The sequence below is a fragment of the Argopecten irradians genome, chromosome 8, assembly GCF_041381155.1.
Source record: "Argopecten irradians isolate NY chromosome 8, Ai_NY, whole genome shotgun sequence".
NCBI classification, from domain to species: domain Eukaryota; kingdom Metazoa; phylum Mollusca; class Bivalvia; order Pectinida; family Pectinidae; genus Argopecten; species Argopecten irradians.
Window position 1 is genome coordinate 7,454,097 of NC_091141.1, and position 17,959 is coordinate 7,472,055.

At 35.6% G+C, this 17,959-nt stretch overlaps 1 protein-coding gene across 2 annotated transcripts; it reads right to left on the reverse strand.

Annotated features, from left to right (window-relative positions):
* Window positions 1-6,940: 6,940 nt before the first annotated feature.
* Window positions 6,941-16,106, reverse strand: LOC138329239 (transmembrane protein 45B-like). 2 transcript variants are annotated; one of them, XM_069276072.1, is made up of 2 exons: window positions 15,990-16,106; window positions 6,941-9,132 (listed from the first exon to the last, which is right to left on the reverse strand). In XM_069276072.1, exon 2 carries the CDS (start codon window positions 8,960-8,962, stop codon window positions 8,111-8,113), a length of 852 nt encoding a protein of 283 aa, XP_069132173.1. In that variant the 5' UTR covers window positions 8,963-9,132; window positions 15,990-16,106; the 3' UTR covers window positions 6,941-8,110. The 2 variants fall into 2 exon arrangements, with proteins under 2 accessions (XP_069132173.1, XP_069132174.1); XM_069276073.1 differs by lacking the exon at window positions 15,990-16,106 and adding an exon at window positions 15,783-15,983.
* Window positions 16,107-17,959: the final 1,853 nt, after the last annotated feature.

The following is a 17,959-nucleotide window of genomic DNA, read 5'->3' on the forward strand; positions in this document are numbered from 1 at the left end:
TTTGGTCACTTTGACCTACCATATTGTGAACGCGTTGAAATAAATGATGACTTATCCCACTTGAAAATGTTAAAGAAGGTAGTAATAACTCATACCTCAGTATCTCACCAAGTCAATGACTATGTGTAATGTGCACATTAAAGAAACTTGTAATAAAGTAGAAATACCAGCAAGTGTCATAGGATACCTTATTATGATAAATCAATTCTAATTTGAAAAATAAAAATGTAATCACATGTTTTATGTTTGATTGTAAAGAACATCTATTTTTTGTGTATAGAGATACATTATTGTTTTGTTATTATTTTAACTTTATTTTAACGTTCTGAAATAAGTTTTCAAAGTGCGTAATTTTTTCTAAGTGGGTTATAACATCCCTCTTACAATAGTACTATATTTCCTATACCAGATTGTCCTTGTCAATACACCCGTTAGATTGTCCACATTTTCTTTACTTTCATTTTATCACTCTCCGAAAACATCTTTCCAGAATTTATTACTACATTTCTATCGACATTTCTCAATGTATATATTAACATATGTTGAGAGCATTTTAAAATCGATGTGCTAGTTAAAACTAATTTACCACTTGCATGTTTTTTCAATAATTCAAGGAATCAAGAAACACTTTGACAAGGAGAACATGATGATTGGGGTTATTATTTCCTATATAGGAAAGAAATTACTGGTGATAATGCTATTCATATCAGAAAATCATATAATATCAATAATACCATATTTTCAACAATATATGCAAATTTATAAATAAGGTTAACAAATTCTTTGACATCTACGATGTATATGGTCAAAATATCAACATGATAATTACTTACAATAATAATAATCCAGCTTTATCTAAAGAGGATAACATGATTGGCCAAATCTACCGCAAGGTCCTCAAATGTTAGTAACACATTTTATGGTTATTAAAATACATCAATGCCTTTTATCACAGACAGTGATAATTATTAGTATGACACACCAGTTCATAATATAAACATGTTCAGGATTAGGACGTCAAACAGGTTCAGGATTAGGACGTCAAACAAGTTCAGAATTAAGACGTCAAACATGTTCAGGATTAGGACATCAAACATGTTCAGGATTAGGACATATAACATGTTCAGGATTAGGACGTCAAACATGTTCAGGATTAGGACGTCAAACATGTTCAGGATTAGGACGTCAAACATGTTCAGGATTAGGACATCAAACATGTTCAGGATTAGGACATATAACATGTTCAGGATTAGGACGTCAAACATGTTCAGGATTAGGACGTCAAACATGTTCAGGATTAGGACGTCAAACATGTTTCTGCATTGTAAAGTAATCGAAAGCAATATTCAATATTCAAATACGTTATAATTGTTTCAGAATATTGAACTCTAATTGGAAAATTGTAATCAGCAATTAACACCATACAGTAATATATGTACAGTGTATATATATGTCCATATCTTATATTTTGGCAATAACATGTGTAAAAGAAACAAAGCAAAATGGAACTAAAAGTAGACGAAAGTGGGCAAGGTTTGTCTTAACTAATTACCTTTATGGGTTTTATTATTTTCAAATGTCAATATGTCTATATCATCTTCGAGCGTTGTGTATAAATTATTATTATACTAATTTATGTCGCTTTGGAATTCATCATATGTTGCATACAAAGTATTTTTGTACAAATCTCTGTCATTTTATAAATGTGTTGGGTGTTGGATAGATAGTGTTTAAGTTTAGATAATTCTAATTGGTCGAGATTCTAAGTGTTGACCCGAACTTACTTTGTATCAGTGCTACATCACAGAATAAGAACTCAAAATTCATGAATGTGCTTTAGTCGGTTTTATGTTTTATGATTTTAAAACACACTTAAAGCCCATGCATAAGCTTGTTTACATTGGTTTGATGGTTGTATGACGAGACGTAGTTGATATTTTGTCGTAAATATGCTCGCATGTAGGTCGAGTAGTGTATTGTTGGTGAAGATAGAGAATACTCCCTCCCTGTTTATTGATGAATAGCAGTTATATTTCATCGACTGGTGTTGAGACTTTGATATCTTTTCGCACAAAAATGAAATACGTAACTGTTATTCATTAAAAAGACCGTGAATAGGTTATATATATATATGTGGCATTTCTTACCCGAGTGATATTTTCCCTCAATATTGTCCATTTATAACACAGCTTGTACAGTAAAAATATCGTTTACGTGAGAATACTATTTTTAAATATCCAACTTAAAATACATGTATTTACGTTCATCTTTCCTGTTAATTTTTCATTTTTTTTATTGTTGGAGCATAAATATGTTGCCTGTGATTATCTCAAGTTATTTCTAAGAAAATTGTACCCCATGTATATATCATACTAGTAAGCGGAAGAATCGCAGTCTTTTGAAATGCATTAACTGGCATAAGTTGGCCTAGTTTAGACCTATAAAAGAGACATAAAACTGTAACAAGTAGAATTAATTTCAACCTTGAAAATGTAAAAACAAAAATCCAAAGAGAATCCAGTAGAATTAGTAATGAGGTTTTTCTCATAATTAAATTAACATTTGATCAATAGATTTGTATGCAATTGAGATTGTTTTAATTTTAATTAAATTGAAGATATCATTACACCTTATTTGAATGTTTGCAAATAACATTTACCTTAATCTGACCTGTTTATAGATGGTTTTGGTACATATTTCAAACGAGTGACATATCATAAAAGTTAAAAAACAGTAACTTTACTAAACAAAGCATGCATACAATGTATATATCCAAAACCATACATTACGTAACCTCTATATATTAATAATTTTGTCATCAAATATAATATAAGAACTTTTACATCTAATGCTCTATGTATGTTTAGATGGAAGCATATCTAAGATGTCACGTTACGTTTACTAACTCATTGGTTTGTCATTGTGTATTCATCTTACTAGAAATAAATGAATACATTGTAGTTTCAGTTATTCTACAGTAATTCTCTTTAGTTCTTATTTGTTTTGTTAAATTTAATGTCATCCATTCCCAAAATTGTAATTTTCAAAGTTTTGGTAATATTTGGTGTAGGAATATAAAAAAAATTTGAATATCAAATTTGGAATATCAAAACTATTCTTGATTTCTCAGTTTGAAAATAATGCTTTAACAGGTACCTTTGAAAAGATGACACTTGCCAACGGCACGGTGATGATAGAAAACTCTTCTGTACCCACTCTGCAGAACAACGTTTCCATGGATACGATCCAAATGCTAAGGCCTTTTATGCATTCGTTCATGTTGTGGATGATATCTACAATAGCAGCGATAGCTTCGTTGGAACATTTTGTAATACTTTTACTGGCTCTTACGGTCAAGTCACTCCAGCAGAAATCCTATGTGGTGTCAATACTATTCTTAAGTGGTAGTAACCTTTTATTGTGTTTCGCTATGTTTTTACTTTCGCTGAGTACCCTGCTACAAATACAATTAACATGGGTTTGTGGAATAGCACATTATCTTGTTCAGCTTGGATTTACAGCCTCGTTTGTTCAAACTTTGTATGCATAGAGCGATACTTATGTTCCAGACCCAAGGTGATGAACGAATTTTCCATGCGGAAGCGTAAAGTCGTGACATTACTTTCCATAGGATTATGTTCATTGGCACTTGGGTTGCCTTATATGTTCACTGTTAAAACACAAACAATACAGTCATGTGAACAAATTCATGTATTTGAGGAAAATCTCAATTTTTCATTGATGCCAATCAGATGCATTACATTTGTTTTCTGGATAGGCACGATTGCTACCTACATCCTAACTGTAAGGAATTTTCGGAATGCTCTAGCTAGGATTGATCGCTGGGAAGGACGACCCTACACTAATCATACAAAATACATAACAGTCAGTAACGAGTCAGACGAACAGACATCCACCATGGCACACCCGGGCAACCATAAAGCAGGCGTGAGTCACGTGGGGGAAGACGTTGATACGTGTAGGTATATCACAATACATTTACAGAGTCTAAGTGAGGCTGAGGATTCTTTGAACTCCTCACTCAATAAAAAGTTAAAACAAAGTCAAGAATCCTTGAAAGCAGAATGCAACATAACACCAAATCAAGGTCCGTCAAAGATACATTTGCCTGCATCACTGGAAAACAAGACACTACCAAATCAGGGTCCGTCAAAAGAATTTGACAACAAAGCACATAGGGAAATGATAACATTACCTCTAGACCCATTTCAAGCAGCATTTAACGACAAAATAATAAAGGCTCATGTTTCGCCAAAAGATACAATACCCCGTTACATGATAATAACAACTTCAAGTGAATTTGTAAACGCATCAAGAAATAACAAGAAAATACCAATTCCAGGCCCTTCCAATGAATCTTCAAACACAAGACTTAATAATAGGGATATATCAAACCAAAGTCTGTCAAAAGACCGCTTCCATTCAAAATTCATCGACGAGATACAAGGCTCAACAACTCAAGGCTCGGTCAAAATGTCTTCAAATTCTACACCTACCACTGGTTCCACGACACCAACTCGAGGCTCGGTCAAAATGTCTTCAGATTCTACACCTACCACTGGTTTCACGACACCAACTCAAGGCTCGGTCAAAATGTCTTCAAATTCTACACCTACCACTGGTTTCACGACACCAACTCAAGGCTCGGTCAAAATGTCTTCAAATTCTACACCTACCACTGGTTCCACGACACCAACTCAAGGCTCGGTCAAAATGTCTTCAACTTCTTCACCTTCCACTGGTTTCATGACAACAACTCAAGGCTCGGTCAAAATGTCTTCAAATTCTACACCTACCACTGGTTTCACTACACGAACTCAAGGCCCGTTTAAACAAACTCGGAATTCTAATAATACTGCCAAGGTGACGAGACATAAGAAATCTCAATCGCACTTGATAGCACGGAGAGAGGTGTTCCGAATTACATCGATGTTTTTCGTTGTTTTCCTTCTGTCTATGACCCCCCAATCCATGACTGGGCTTGCCATGATATTTATTTCGCTACCGGAATCTGTTGTGTTTGGATGTAAAGCATTAGCCGTATCTACGGTTTTAACAAATCCCTTGCTATACACGTTTCTGTTGAAAGATTTCAGAAAGGTCGTCCTCAGATGTAAAGCATGCCAGTGACGTCACAATCAAATGGACAATGATAATTAAACACCTAATACACTACGTCCATTCTCTGGTACGACAACGAAAAATCCCAATCAACTCGTGCTTCAATGGAGTAGGGAGGTTTGTATCGGTGGTAATGGCCACTGATATTACTACATTAGACTTTATCCAACGTACAAAACGCTGGCTGGTTTCTGCTTTTATATTAAATCATTGCTTAAAACAAGGAAAACCAACAAATAACCACATGACATTGACAAGACACTTCTGTTACCGCTGTCACCAATACACACATACTTGGTAATTATCAGAGTAAACATTTCATCAACAACCCTCGGGATAAGATACTATAACAACACATACGATTTTAACATGTTTTGTCTTCAAAAAAGATTTTGTAGTGATCTTTTGATAATCGCTGGTCATCAAGAATGACAGCTAAATAATTCTATTAATTCCAATCTGTAATTTCTTTTATTTTAATTGCTAGACAATAACATAACATAATGTACCAGAATTCACTGGCTGAACGTATCAAGGGGGATAACCTGACAAAAAATATTTTGTCATGTCTTGTCTTTCGTGTACTGGCTTTATTATTTTTCTGAAGTAAACCTAGATTTACGTACTCTTTAGGAACATCAGCTTCTATTACCTTCCGTATCTCGCTGGTAAACGCTCAGAAGGTACTAATTACGTCGTTCTCAAACGTCATTTAAACGCTTCTCGTGGTCCCGTGGTCGCCAGCTGAAGTATGTACTTAAAAATTTCAAATCAATCAGGCGGCAGTATTGGATTTTATAAACTAGACATTACTATTACTATAAACTAGAATAACATGTTGACGGTGTTGGCTTGTGGTGAACTGTAGTTTTCCCAAGATATATAAATTATTGTTTTAGTGGAAGAAGAGATAAACAAATAGCAGTCGTACCGTTCATCTGACTGATCAAGACCTTTCATACATGGCGTCGATGTCCCTGACCCTTAGGCTGTATGTTTCATTTCAACTAGAACCTCTACCAAGGTTTTCATCGTTGTTTTTGTCCATCTAGCCGTGATTTTTATTTGTTTAAGCCATCAATTACTTAAAGATGCTCCATCGCCGACAGCATAAACGATACTCACTATTTTAACAATTATTGGGGTTTAATCGTGTATTTATAATTATATGTCTAATTAACACAAAAATAAAGTGAAATGATTAATTTTGCTTTTTGGGGATGCGTAATCAGTACTTTATTCCATATAGGACATAGTGCTGCGGATTTTTTTCGGGATACAATTAATTTTTTTTTTATTTTCATCTTGAAGTAAAAATAGAAGTTCAAATTTTTCGGTAATGTTGAAAAAGTAAGAAACTTTTGTATCTCAAGACAAATACTAATTCTTTAAATTTTTTCGTCATTTTTTCAGCCCTTTAATAACTTTGATAACTATGATCGTTATATATTAAGATGATGTTTGATGTCTGGTAGAAGTGAATGAATAGAATATATTTCGAATGATTCTTCATAATTTGGTTTTTCTTATTTAAAATAGCAAAACGCTTTCCATTTATTTTGAAAAAAATTGCCCTCTTTCGTGGTATATAGCCTTGTCATTCCTTCATGCGTATCTAATTACTTAAGTATATTTCATGATTTTTTTTCATCAACGCTCATTACCATGTGAACGTAGTTGTTGTTGTTATTGTTGCTTTCGTTGTCGTTTTCGTTGTTGTTAAGTATGAAGTATGCGAGTATCTCACTTTAACCGACTTAATGAAATTGTGTTTTTGATATAAAAAGATAAGAGAAACTGATTTTATGACATTTTGTTTTACTCCTTTTATCCAATCACATACTTACATTTGTTTGATCAAACTGGATGAGGTAAAGAATGGTGATGATTATGATGAATGTTTGATGGCTATAACCAGCATGCTGCTGCCGATCGTTAACGTCTGATTTTGACAGTGATTATTTCAAGTGCATGTCATCACGAGACATCAATACAGCACATACATTTCACACGATCATGATCATGTTATCCATATTATTCTGCATTGTGATGAAAATAGCGAAAGTCGTGACGAGTACTGATGTTTTTTGGTAAACAATTTTGGATAAGAATTCATGTCATCACTTCATATTTTATCAGATTTTATTTGTGCAACACCATATTGGGTAAAGAGTTTGCCTTTGATTTTTTAAAAAGTGATTTAGAGGAGTTTAGATTAGGAAATGTATTTTTATATAGACTCTTAAAAGCATGTGATCTTTATTGCTACGATTAAATCCCAACTAATTACTAATTATTAGACTTCAATTTGTTCATATATTTTAAATATCTATTTGCTATTTTTTTGACTGTTTTCATGTTAAATGTCATTCGTTATGTAATCTTCAATTTGGGAGGAAATAAAGATAATAATAAATAATATTTTTGGTGTTACATGGTGTGTAGTGTCAAGGTGAGCTTATTGTAAAATTATTACATTGTATATGTATAAAGCATTTGTACACTCTTGAATGAACTTTCAGACGTCACCTATTGTTTTTCAGTAACTTCTTGGTATAGTAACCATTCTCAGGAGAACATTCCCGATGCAATATAATTATATAATGTTTTATTTACAGAAATACTTTTGATGCATATCTTAAAAATGTGTATTATTTTAAAGTACATTATATTACAGAAATAAAGTAAAGGGATTAATTAAATCAAATAAATGTTTGGACACCATTACGTCAAATGCAATAAATAAAGTAGAAGATGCTTTAAAACTATTGTTTAAGTTATAACATCATATCATTGTATATGATACCAGCAGATTCACTTTTCAGATTATTCTGATTACGAAGTACTAACAGAAAATAATCTGGTTACATATATCTTTCGATTAATCATGTTTAAAACAAAATGATAAAAAGTACAAATTAATATAAAAATATTAAAACTTCCAGAATACTGAACACTTCTAAGTTCTTTAATTCGAATCCGACTCGTCTGTCAAAGTCTCCTCTTTACCTAAGAACATAGTCCTGGAATACTGGGAATCGGATCTATCTACCATTCTATAGCCGCTAGTTTCGTAAAAAAGTCTTTTCTGTACCATGGTTACTATGACACCAGTCCCAGCCAGAACAGCAATATCAACAGCAATGTGCCACACAAATATCAAAACGGCTAGAAATATGTGTTCCTGCTCCTCAGCGTGCCATTGGGATGGCAGACGTGACGGACTGTACAGAATAAATCCTATTTGCCAAAACCACGTGCCTTGCACGAGCAATGACATTGCTTTGACCAGACTAACTAAAGAGTTGTTGATCATCCTCAACTCGACCGTAGTAAGAATTGCGTTGGATAGGATAGTATACACTAAAAGGGTATGTACTGTAACGTCCAGAGAGGACCGCTCACGTAGATGGAAATTAAACAAAAGCGCCTCTATCAGGAACGCCAAAATTATAGCAACATAGTCGGTATTGGATGGCACAAAACTCTTTTTGTAGTGAGCAACCAGATCACATAGACCAGAGATGCCAAAAAAGGCGAACATTGTCATATGCTGAGCATTCCCAACAGGTAATCCGAAATCATACTTCAGTGCCCAAACGAATTCTCCCAGAATTCCAACGAATGCAAATGCGATTTTAAAAATTGCTTCAATAGGAATAGATGAAGTTTGTCTATGCAGCGCGTAGTTGGATTTTGCAGTGTATGTTTGTCCAGTCCATCGCGCTTTGTTGATATAATACACAATATTTACCATCCACCATAACGCTATGATGGTGAAGAAAGTTCCCGGAAGTGCATGCCCCAGGAAACTACCCATGATGCTCCACCTTGTTCACACTGAGGATTGTGAGCAGGTGCTTGGCATGACAGTCAAGCTAATATGACGCCAGCATGTACAACGTCACCAAAAAAAGGATGGAGATTGGTTTCGATCTTGTTATGTATGGCAAGTCAAATGTTCTGTGTTTGCCGTCAATTTTCTCTCATCTGAAATCATACAAAAGTAATGGTATTTTATTAAAACATACAATACCATATTCATCTTATTGTCCATTGACAAAATTTATTTCTTTTTGTCGTGTTTCAGATCTAACATCAAGTACAATTAACGACTCTGGGTATATTCCATGGATGACATTTAATTTATAATAATTCCCATTTACCTCTAATTAAAAATCGATATTTATTTTTCAAACAGCGTTAGAAATGTCGCCTATTTTGTACTAAATACTCAGGTGCAAGATAGTATAAGTGTTTTCTGCTAAGCATATCATTTTGATGAGATACTTTCAGTGATCATGCATTCGTGTTGAAACATTAGTAAAGAAGTAAAAATAAATTTGTACGAAAGCTTAAATATGTATGGTCTGTGACTTGTTGTGTTTTTTGGCACAGAAAAAGTATTTAGAGTGTTCTACATATTTTTCTCCGCCTCTCTAAGTTTTAAACTTTCGATATTTACCGACTTTTGAAAAGTTCGTAATCGCAAAGTTGTTAAACAATTAAATTAAAGTATTGATTTTTTACGAGTACACCTTTAGAATAGCTCGGAAATATCCGAACTGTTCCTATCTATTCAGATCTTTACTGGTATCGCCGATGTCGGTCAAGTGATTCAACTCGGTTTTCCGATATTACCCGAAAGTTTGGAACATGGCGTTGACTCTGGCGGTTCTTTCAAAACGTGGAATATTTCATGTGACATTTTCCGCTATGTCAATAGTATTTTGGTGCTTTCATTGATCTGAAGCATGATATACAAGGATCCATATTCACAAATTGTATGTTTTATGAGAGTTTGTGATGGTCACACATTGTATGTTTTATGAGAGTTTGTGATGGTCACACATTGTATGTTTTATGAGAGTTTGTGATGGTGGAAATTACAAGAAATACCACTTTAACGTCACAATAAAAAATAACCTTCCTCTGGATGTGATGTTTATTGGGGACAGTCATATTTGTGATATATCTACTTGCAATAAAGCAACGTACATTGTATAGCACACTTCATCCGGTCACACCAGTCGTCCCACTCGCTTTACGCTGAGCACTAAGCTGGAGCAACGATAGCATTTTATAGACTACGGTGTGTCTCGCCGGGGGATAGAACTTCTTAGTATTAAATACTAAATATTACGGTATATTTATGTCCCCCAAACGAAGTGGGGGACATATTGTTTTTGCTCCGTTTCTTATTATTATTATTATCATTTTTATTCTTATTTCTTCTGGTTTCTTCCGCCGCACGGGTTTCCGCAGCTTTTCTAAGAAACTACTGGGCCGATTATCACGAAACTTCACATACATATTCATTAGGGTGTGGGATTGTGCATAAAGGTTTTTTTTCCCCAACCGGAAATCCAAGATGGCCGCCAGGGCCCATTTCCTGTTTTCAGGTTTCGGTCTTTGATCTCGATGAAAATTGGTCTCTGGGGGTTTTAAGGGATGGCGAACATCATGAAAACATTTTCGTGAAGGTTTTTGGTATTCCAAGATGGCTGCTGGCCCACTACCTGTTTTCAGGTTTCGGTCTCCGATCTCAAAGAAAATTGGTATGTAGGGGTTTTAAGGGATGGCGAACAATATGCAAACATTTTCGTAAAGATTTTAGTATTCCAAGATGGCCGCTGGCCCACTTCCTTTTTTTCAGGTTTCGGTCTTCTATCTCAATGAAATTTGGTATAAAGGGGTTTTAAGGGATGGCGAACAACATGCAAAGGTTTTCGTAAAGATTTTGGTATTCCAAGATGGCCGCTGGCCAACTTCCTGTTTTCAGGTTTCGATCTCCGATCTCAATGAAAATTGGTCAATGGGGGTTTTAAGGGATGGCGAACATCATGAAAACATTTTCGTGAAGATTTTTTGTATTCCAAGATGGCTGCTGGCCCACTTCCTGTCTTCAGGTTTCGGTCTCCGATCTCAAAGAAAATTGGTATGTAGGGGTTTTAAGGGATGGCGAACAACATGCAAACATTTTCGTAAAGATTTTAGTATTCCAGGATGGCTGCTGGCCCACTTCCTGTTTTCAGGTTTCGGTCTTCTATCTCAATGAAAATTGGTATGTATGGGTTTTAAGGGATGGCAAACAACATGCAAAGGTTTTCGTAAAGATTTTGCTATTCCAAGATGGCCGCTGGCTCATTTTCTGATCTTCAGGTTTCGATCTCCGATCTCAATGAAAATTGGTCTACAGGGGGTTTTAAGGGATGGCGAACAACATTAAAACATTTTTGTAAAGATTTTTGGTATTCCAAGATGGCCGCTGGGCTAATTCTTTCAATAAAAAATTATATCTCTGTTTTTCAATAAAAATTAGTATATAGGGGTATTAAGGGATGCTGATCAATATGATAAAAAATTTAAAAGATTGTCGCTGGGCAAACTTCCTGTTTTCATTTTTTCGTCAGCAATTCATTGAAAATTGGTAAATGGGGGTTTTAACTTAAAATTTTAAGGGATGCCATACAGTCATGATAACTGCCAAATCAATTTCTCTGAAAATAGCCTTGTATTACCGTATTTTTGCGCATATAGTGCACACTTTATTCAGATTTGTTGCAATTGGGGGTGCGTTTGGGGGACTATGTAATGGTGTAAATTACAATGAGTACTTGTTTTAAAAATGAGTAACGTTAAAGGTATTAGTAAAATCGCATTGAAGGTAGGTGTAAGAATTCACATTGCATCGCAAGATGCGACTATTTGGGGTCGTCTTATTTCTCATCTTCCGAACTTCATTTATTTTGTGATGTTCTTCCTTTATTTTTCCTAACGTCTCCATTAACATCTCCTCACGTTTGGCCTTTAGTTGAGCGCTCGTTTCTATGATGTAGGCTCTGGGTTTTGTCCCCTGACCAAGGCACACAATAGTCTAAAACTGTTGTGGTTTCTGCTCCTGCTTACCGCTCAGCATTAAGGGAGTGGGACGACTGGTTCGCTCGTTTTCAGTATAATGTGACCGGTTAGTGTGTGTTTGTCTTATTTGGTGAAATACATTGACCACACAGACAGTATAAATTTTAATTAGATGATTTTCAAGATGTTTGTCAAAATGGGGCTTATATCGTCTTAATGACGGCACTTTGTATAGATGTGTTTTGAAAGGAAAATTGTCGCTTTTCCAGCGGTAGTAACCGTTTTTATGACGATGTACTAGAAATGTGTTTTTATAACCGCTAAAGGTAGGCGGGTTAGACATTTTGAGTCTGTGAGTTTCCACCCTTCTCGTATATATATAGTACCTAGTAGAGTATGATTTTTATCGTTTTTTTTTATCTAGACCTCTAAAACGTCTAAAATGGTCTTAGGGCACCCTGGTGGGTCCATGATTATGTAATCTGTAACTAATTCTCTGATCCCTGTGCATTAGGAAGGATTTGACGTCACTGTGTTGTGATATTAGAGGCGAGTAACGATACATGTACATAGCTTGAAAATGAATGCATACATTTTTAACATAGAATACTAAACAAATACCTAATATACAAATAAATACGATGCACTAAAATTAGGTAGATTATGACTTGATTAATTAAGACCTTGGTGTGATAACTCTGGGGACATTATTATAGATATATCCCTCCACAGAGATCTATCATTGTACACTATCAGTGAGATAACTCTTCAGTGGGGACATTATTATAGATATATCCACAGGGACGTGGCACGAAAAATTTTAACCAACAGTATACACCGCCATGTTCATTTTTCTCTCGGAACGCTTCTCGACTTTACATATCGTGACTACATTATGCAAATTATGTAATGTTGTGCTTTTGGGTAAACTCGAGAAGCGTTCCGAAGAACAAATGAACATGGCGGTGACGGTTAAAGTATGTGAGCTACACGATGTTTAAATGAAGTTTCTACAAAGTACGGGTCATGACACCTCCAAAGGAGATTGTGGATGACCAGTTATGGGTACTGTTTACCACCACAAGCGTAGATTTTGTGATTATGGCTTGGTTTTTGAGGTGCCCATTAGAGCCGAGACGACATTTCGACCGGACAGGGAAATGTCTACCTGGCATATTTTTCGTAAATTTCCCGATTCATCAAGCCATAACTTCGTCAATACTTGGCCAATTTTGTTCATCAAGCACTCAATGGAAAGATAAATTATTTATCTTTAAGGTAAGATATCCGTCAATGTTGTATAGAACCAATTTATTAAAATAATCACGGTTTTAAACAAATAGGTCCGTTTTCCTCGACCGCCGAGTTCATACCCTTGATACTATAATATGTATACTGTTAGTTTAAAAAAATCGTGCCAGGTCCCTGTGGATATATCCCTCCACAGAGATCTATCATTGTATACTATCAAGCTAAAGTTAAGGAATCGATCATTATCATGTCATGACGTACAGTATAATGTAGACACTCTATTTATACTTGTAATATATGGCCCATATACATCTATGTTAGTTAGTTTTTAACTAAGACGCTATAATGTTTTAACGAGATAAAAAATATTTATTTGTGAGTAAATTTTGCCATCACCTTCAGTAAACAAGAGGCCCAAAGGGCCTTAACGGTCATCTGACTACCTTGACAATAGTAAAATTAATTATATATGGTGTCACTTTGTCAGGATCATGTCAGGATCATTTTCAATTTCTTTCAACAAATTTTATTTCAAACAAGAGGCCCAAGGGTCTTTAAATATAGGAACTTAATTATACATAGTGTCATGGTTGTCATCTTCGATTTGGGATCAACCAGAGATGTAACAATACTTTGTCTGGACCATGTCAGGATCATTTCATGCAAGTTTCAGCCAAATCCCTTCGGTAGAACTTGAGAATAAGTTCAAAATGTGTTTTCAAGATGGCGGCTGTGACGGCCATCTTGGATTTCGGATTTGACCGAAAAATAACAACACTTTGTCTGGACCATGTCAGGATCATTTCATGCAAGTTTCAGCGAAATTGCACCGGTAGAACTTGAGAAGAAGTTCAAAATGTGTTTTCAAGATGGAGACTGTGGCGGCCATCTTGGATTTCAGATCGACCCGAAAAATAACAACACTTTGTCGGGACCATGTCAGGATCATTTCATGCAAGTTTCAGCCAAATCGCACTGGTAGAACTTGAGAAGAAGTTCAAAATGTGTTTTCAAGATGGCGGCTGTGGCGGCCATCTTGGATTTCGGATCGACCCGAAAAATAACAAGACTTTGTCGGGACCATGTCAGGATCATTTCATGCAAGTTTCAGCGAAATCGCACTGGTAGAACTTGAGAAAGTTCAAAATGTGTTTTCAAGATGGCGCCTGTGGCGGCCATCTTGGATTTCGGATCGACCCGAAAAATAACAACACTTTGTCGGGACCATGTCAGGATCATTTCATGCAAGTTTCAGCCAAATCGCACCGGTAGAACTTGAGAAGAAGTTTAAAATGTGTTTTCAAGATGGCGGCTGTGGCGGCCATCTTGGATTTCGGATCGACCCGAAAAATAACAACACTTTGTCGGGACCATGTCAGGATCATTTCATGCAAGTTTCAGCCAATCGCACTGGTAGAACTTGAGAAGAAGTTCAAAATGTGTTTTCAAGATGGCGCCTGTGGCGGCCATCTTGGATTTCGGATCGACCCGAAAAATAACAACACTTTGTCGGGACCATGTCAGGATCATTTCATGCAAGTTTCAGCCAAATCGCACCGGTAGAACTTGAGAAGAAGTTTAAAATGTGTTTTCAAGATGGCGGCTGTGGCGGCCATCTTGGATTTCGGATCGACCCGAAAAATAACAACACTTTGTCGGGACCATGTCAGGATCATTTCATGCAAGTTTCAGCCAAATCGCACCGGTAGAACTTGAGAAGAAGTTCAAAATGTGTTTTCAAGATGGCGCCTGTGGCGGCCATCTTGGATTTCGGATCGACCCGAAAAATAACAACACTTTGTCGGGACCATGTCAGGATCATTTCATGCAAGTTTCAGCCAAATCGCACCGGTAGAACTTGAGAAGAAGTTTAAAATGTGTTTTCAAGATGGCGGCTGTGGCGGCCATCTTGGATTTCGGATCGACCGAAAAATAACAACACTTTGTCGGGACCATGTCAGGATCATTTCAATGCAAACGACTTGAGAAGAATCAAAAAAATATTTATTTGTGAGTAAGATGGCGGCTGTGGCGGCCCATCTTGGATTTCGGATCGACCCGAAAAATAACAACACTTTGTCGGGACCATCTCAGGCATTTCAGGTAAGTTTTTGCCATCACCATGATGACTATAGGTCATCCTGACCCTTCGGGTCAGATGACCAAGAAAAATATGAGTCTACTTTTACCTAATTGATATCTGTACACCACCGACATGCGGACACAGATTAAACAAGTGTGTGTCAGAGATTACATATGGCGTACACATGGGGTCAAATTCCACTGTCTCGACAATGTGTATGTACCTCATGTAGTCTACAACAATAAGTTTCTAGAACAAAAATTGTAGCCAACACAGACTAGAAAAAGCACTCGTCTTGCTTTGGTGGGAGCATGAAGAGTCCAATACAAAACCAAATCCATGCTGTTTACGTCTGATGTTTGAGGAAACTTATATTTAATTATTTGTAAGTCTACGTCTGGTGTACGGGGTTAGAAGAAACTCAGGCTAAACATTTTATACTTACCATTTCAGTAGAATATCCACATTTGTCTGACACACGTGTATGTATCGTACCATAACTTTGTATCTCGACTCACGCTGTAATACGACCCCCATATGCCAGTGAACCGTTCACATTTCAGTAGCTTATGTATGAGGTTATATTTAAACACTGAGCATAACTATAGTCTTTTCCATACGTTCTATCTACGTTTTACCCTATCAAACTTACCTTCACAACTATGTTAGTCGCTCTATCCCCGGTACAGTAGGTTGTTTTTGCAGATAAATATACACATATGTATACACAAGGTCTCGTTACATATGTTACATGTGTGTATGTATATATATATATGTGTGTACATCCGTTTAGCGCATTACGTGCACGGCTAAGTCTATTAATCATAACATTGGCCCAAGGGCATCCGAGGACATCAGCTACTTATAAATACAGGAAATAAAGCAAACGTTAGAAATACTTATTATTAGAGCATTATGATCGTATGGCAAGGTCAAGCTGTCATTTAATCCTGGGGCAATTCATATGGGATAATTAATCGGATTTCACTGATAAGATAATTATTGATTTTAAATTAAATACGTTTTATAAGTGTCATCAGTATTTGTACGTCCTTGGTGATAATAGATCCATTTATACACCGTAATTGATAAACACGACTAATTAAAGATGCTCCAACGCCGACAGAGCATAAATGATATTCATCATTTGAACAATAATTGGTGTTTAATCGTGTATATATATGCCTAATTAACACAAAATATAATATGAAATAGTTATTTCGCCTTTGGTGCATACGCAATCAGTTCTTCATTCCATATAGGATATAGTGTCACGGAATTTTTTCGGGATGCAATTAATTATTTTTCATATTTTAAACTTTAAGTAAAATTAGAAGCTCTAACTTTTCAATGGTGGTAATGGTGTAAAGTAAGTAACTTTTGTAACTGAAGAAAAATACTAAATCGTCTGCTCTTGTTTTTGAAAGTGAAAAAATACCGTTCGTCAGCGGTGGAGCATCTTTAAGGAACCAGACCCAACATAAGGATCACGATAATGCATATCATGTAGCCATGCTATTTTTATCAGTATTTTGAAGACTGTCGATGTAAAAACCCACTCCAAATTTGTCATATGTTATCTACATGTACTTAGATTCACTTTCCCAAACCTTAGGCCATAAAGCATACACTGAAAAAAAATCAATACTGAAATCAGAAGTTAAAAAAAGAAACATTTTTTTATACAATGACTATACCGGTTTGAAGATAAATGATGATATATAATTAGTATTTCTTAGTATAATAATTATGGTAGAATTACGAACAGGCCGATAATGAAGTTCACTTTGTACTTAAATTCATATTTTCTCATGATTGCAATCTCTAGTATTCTCTACACGAAATCTAAATGTAATTTTAAATGCAATTTCGGCCACTGTGCATCTCAAGTAACTTTATTTAAAAAATAAACAAGTCATTATTATTATGTTGTGTTGAAAACTTGATCATAAGGTTGTACATTTGTTTACTGATAATGGAAGTTTAAATTAACTTAAGGTATATATTACTCCATATACACTTCTGGAGTGACAGTAGACTGGTTTATTGGATGCAGATGTGCAGTGTCCTAAACTGGCCGTGTTTGTAAATGATTTCTGTGTTAATGCATACCTGTTGAGAGTGATTAACTTCTCCATAGATTGCTGAGGTGTAGAATAAAGTGAATTCGCCGTAGGATATCTATCTAAACAAACATCCATTTATTTCTTTACATGATCGTGATCCGACATTGATGAACCATGCCCTTAATTAGAAAACGTTTTTTGACCTTTGCTAAGATAATGTTACGTAAATAATTTCCCAATTTTTTTTTTACTTTGTGGAATTATCATTGTGTATTATTACGATGTTTATGGATATACCACCCAGAAGTATCCAGTTGAATCAGACCCTGAATGTCAACAGCTGGAATTATGATACATAAACACGCCAAGCTCTACACGTCCTCGATACTCCAGGGGTTACTATCGTTATATCCTTCCCTGGTATATGTCGTAGGAAAACTGAAGGTTCTGTGTGCGACAACATGTGAGACATCAAAACAATCGAACATGGTTGTGAAGTTGAGCGTTGCTCTCTGTAAACCTTCATAGAAAGTTTCTGCAGACCTGTAATTGCCCT

Coding starts and splice junctions, on each gene's coding strand:
- LOC138329239 (XM_069276072.1), bottom strand. CDS start 8,962: ATGGGTAGTTTCCTGGGGCATGCACTTCCGGGAACTTTCTTCACCATC.